This window comes from Otolemur garnettii, unplaced genomic scaffold (assembly GCF_000181295.1).
Source record: "Otolemur garnettii isolate 467f Iridium unplaced genomic scaffold, OtoGar3 scaffold00083, whole genome shotgun sequence".
In the NCBI taxonomy this organism is placed as follows: Eukaryota; Metazoa; Chordata; class Mammalia; order Primates; family Galagidae; genus Otolemur; species Otolemur garnettii.
Genome location: NW_003852478.1, coordinates 4,515,720 through 4,518,238, shown reverse-complemented (window position 1 = coordinate 4,518,238; position 2,519 = coordinate 4,515,720). Strand labels below are relative to the sequence as shown.

General features: G+C 57.3%; 1 protein-coding gene across 1 annotated transcript in view; it reads right to left on the bottom strand.

The window, feature by feature from the left end:
- Positions 1-2,088, bottom strand: part of NIPAL1 (NIPA like domain containing 1) — a 17,541-nt gene extending 15,453 nt beyond the window's left edge. Inside the window, exon 1 of the mRNA XM_023515988.1 lies at positions 1,866-2,088. Within this exon, the coding sequence (XP_023371756.1) occupies positions 1,866-1,911 (46 nt within the window). The 5' untranslated portion in view covers positions 1,912-2,088. The remainder of the gene's footprint in view (positions 1-1,865) is intronic.
- Between the last annotated feature and the right edge of the window lie 431 nt (positions 2,089-2,519).

The window sequence follows — 2,519 nt, the reverse complement described above, 5'->3', positions numbered from 1 at the left end:
CTAAGGGGTTGTCTCTGAATCTAAACATCCCCAACACTCTCAATATTTATCTATGACATTTACCACTATTGTAATGACCTTTTAAATTTATTTCTTACACATTATTTGCCATCTGAATAGTAAGCTACCCAAGAGCAAGGACTTAGTCCTGGAGTTTAGGAGTAGATTGTCTTGCAAATACCTCTAGCACTTAGGCTAGTGGTGGGCACCTGGGACTCATTATTTGAATGAATAAACAAATGAAAAAAATTAGCTCTTGTTTACTGCCTGTCGGGCTCTGAACTGTGTGCCTTATATGTATTTTCACCTGCACCAACTTCCTCACAACGGTAAAGTGTAGGAATTATTCTCATTTTATAGATGAAGAAAGGCTTAAGGACGCTAAGTGTCCTTAGCGTCCAGGTGAGGAGATTGTCTGTTGTCAAAGTCTGATCTCGTCCCACTACTGATAATAAGGATTCTGATTTCTAAGTCTTTCTCATCAGCTTTGCACACCATTACCAATTAATCAGGGGCATTATGACCTGAGCTTGAATATTTCTTGGAAATAATTGCATAAGCAGAGCAGGAGAAACATCCGGAAGTTCAAACAAGTGGGGGTAAGTTACTCACACACCCTCCGTACTTACAGATCCTTAGGTAAGCAAGGGCGAGTGTATTGGTAACAGTTTGATTTAGTGGTTTAAAAATTATTTAGAAAACAGGGCACATAATCCGACGGTCTAGGAAATCATGGGAATAGTTGTGAATTGTTCAGGCATTCCTCGTTTTGCGTGTCCCTTCTCTCTCTCGAGGGCACAGTTTTGAAGAGTTCGCTGACCTCTCTACTGACTCTCTCAGGGAATCAAACCGCCAAAGCCCAGAGGGGAGACGACCGGAAACGTTGCCAGCAGCTTTGTAAAGATTATACAGAGAGACAGCGGCTCCCACCCGGCGCTCCCACCTGGCGCTCGTGGCCCTCTTTCTCTCATTACCAGGGAAGTGAAAAACCTGCTTTCTTCTTGATCATTTCAACTGATACACCCCCTTCCTCCCTGACACCCCGCTCGCGGGCGCCTTGGGAGCTGACTGTGCGGAGCCCCTCTGTACCGGGAGCCCCTGGCGAGGGACGCAGGGCCCTGCACAGCGATCTCGCGGGGCTCCTGAGCGGGCCCAGAAACACCAGCCCAGTCCAGCCGCAGCGATCAGAACCTACACGCCGGTGCGCCCAGCTCCCGGTTTCCCTTCCAGAAGGGCCCTCGCGGTAAACAGCAAGAAGCTACAGCACAGCGAGTCAGACAGGCTGGTGGGGTTGGGGTGTCCTCCGCCCAAGGAGGGGCGTGGGCGGCCCCGCCCCGCCCGGCGCCCTCCCGGCGGCCCGGGGCGCCCGCCCCTCGCCGCGTCCCCTGGTCCAGCCGCCTGCGCCCGGCGCAGAGCCCAACTCCGCGGGGTCCCCGGCGCACCCTCCGCCCACTGGGCGAGCCGGCCGGGCGCGGACTCCAGAGTGGGCTGAGTCAGAGGAAATGGCCTCGTCACAGGGACCTGGGAGTCAGTCTAACCATCGCATCCCGATTTCCTGGTCTAACACTCCGCACGCAGGAATCCCACGTAACGTACACCCGCCGGCCGCGCGGACCGAGGGACAGTCACATCTGCTTGGCTCCAGTCAGGCATCCCCGCAGAGTCCGGAATGTCCTGGACACCCGCACGTCCCTGCTGACCCACTGGCTGGACTGCCGACTGAGCGAACGAACAAACGATTGAATGAATTATTAGAAGCACGACTGCGATTACAGTCTTATCGCCCTGCCTAGTCCCCGGGACCGCCCACCCAGGTCTAGTCGCCTCCCAGTCGCCAGGTCCCTCGGCTCGGGACAGACACTCACCTTCCCGACAAGGCTGTCCGGGCGGCAACCTCACCTGTCCCCCCATGACCCCGGACGGGGCTTCCTGTGCGCTGGCCCCGGCTCCTCACCCGGCCGGGCAGCGCCTCCCCATAGACCTGCGTTGGGGCGGAGCCGCGGAGGCCGGGAAAGGTGCGCTCTGACTCCGCCCCTGGCAGCCTCAGCCAATGGGGAAGGCTGGGTGGGGCCTCCACGCGAGCCACGCCCCCGCCGCGGAGGATAGTGCTCATTCTCTGTGGTCTAAAGCCCTTGAGGCCGCCCTGGTCAACTCTGACCTGCGGGAGGACCGGCTGCCGAGCCGCGCAGTGGACAAACACAGATACGCCTCGTGGGGCAGCGGCGTCGCTCGGATAGTCGAGGCCTCCAAGGCAATTCTGGTGGAACGCAGTGGAGCAGAGGCTGTGCGGAGGCCGGCTGCGGGTTCTGCGCTGGACCGAGGGCGCTGCTGGTTTGGGAAGGCTTCAGACCTTAGCCGCTTTGTACGGAAGACCACTAGCCGTCTGTGCTGATTACCATGCTAAAGTTTATTCTGGGGCTTTGAGAGCAGACTTTGCCCTTCGGGCTGTCGTCAGCTCCTCCCCTTCATCCACCCCGCCCCCATTTGCTTGCCAAACAGCAATTCCCGCCACCACCACC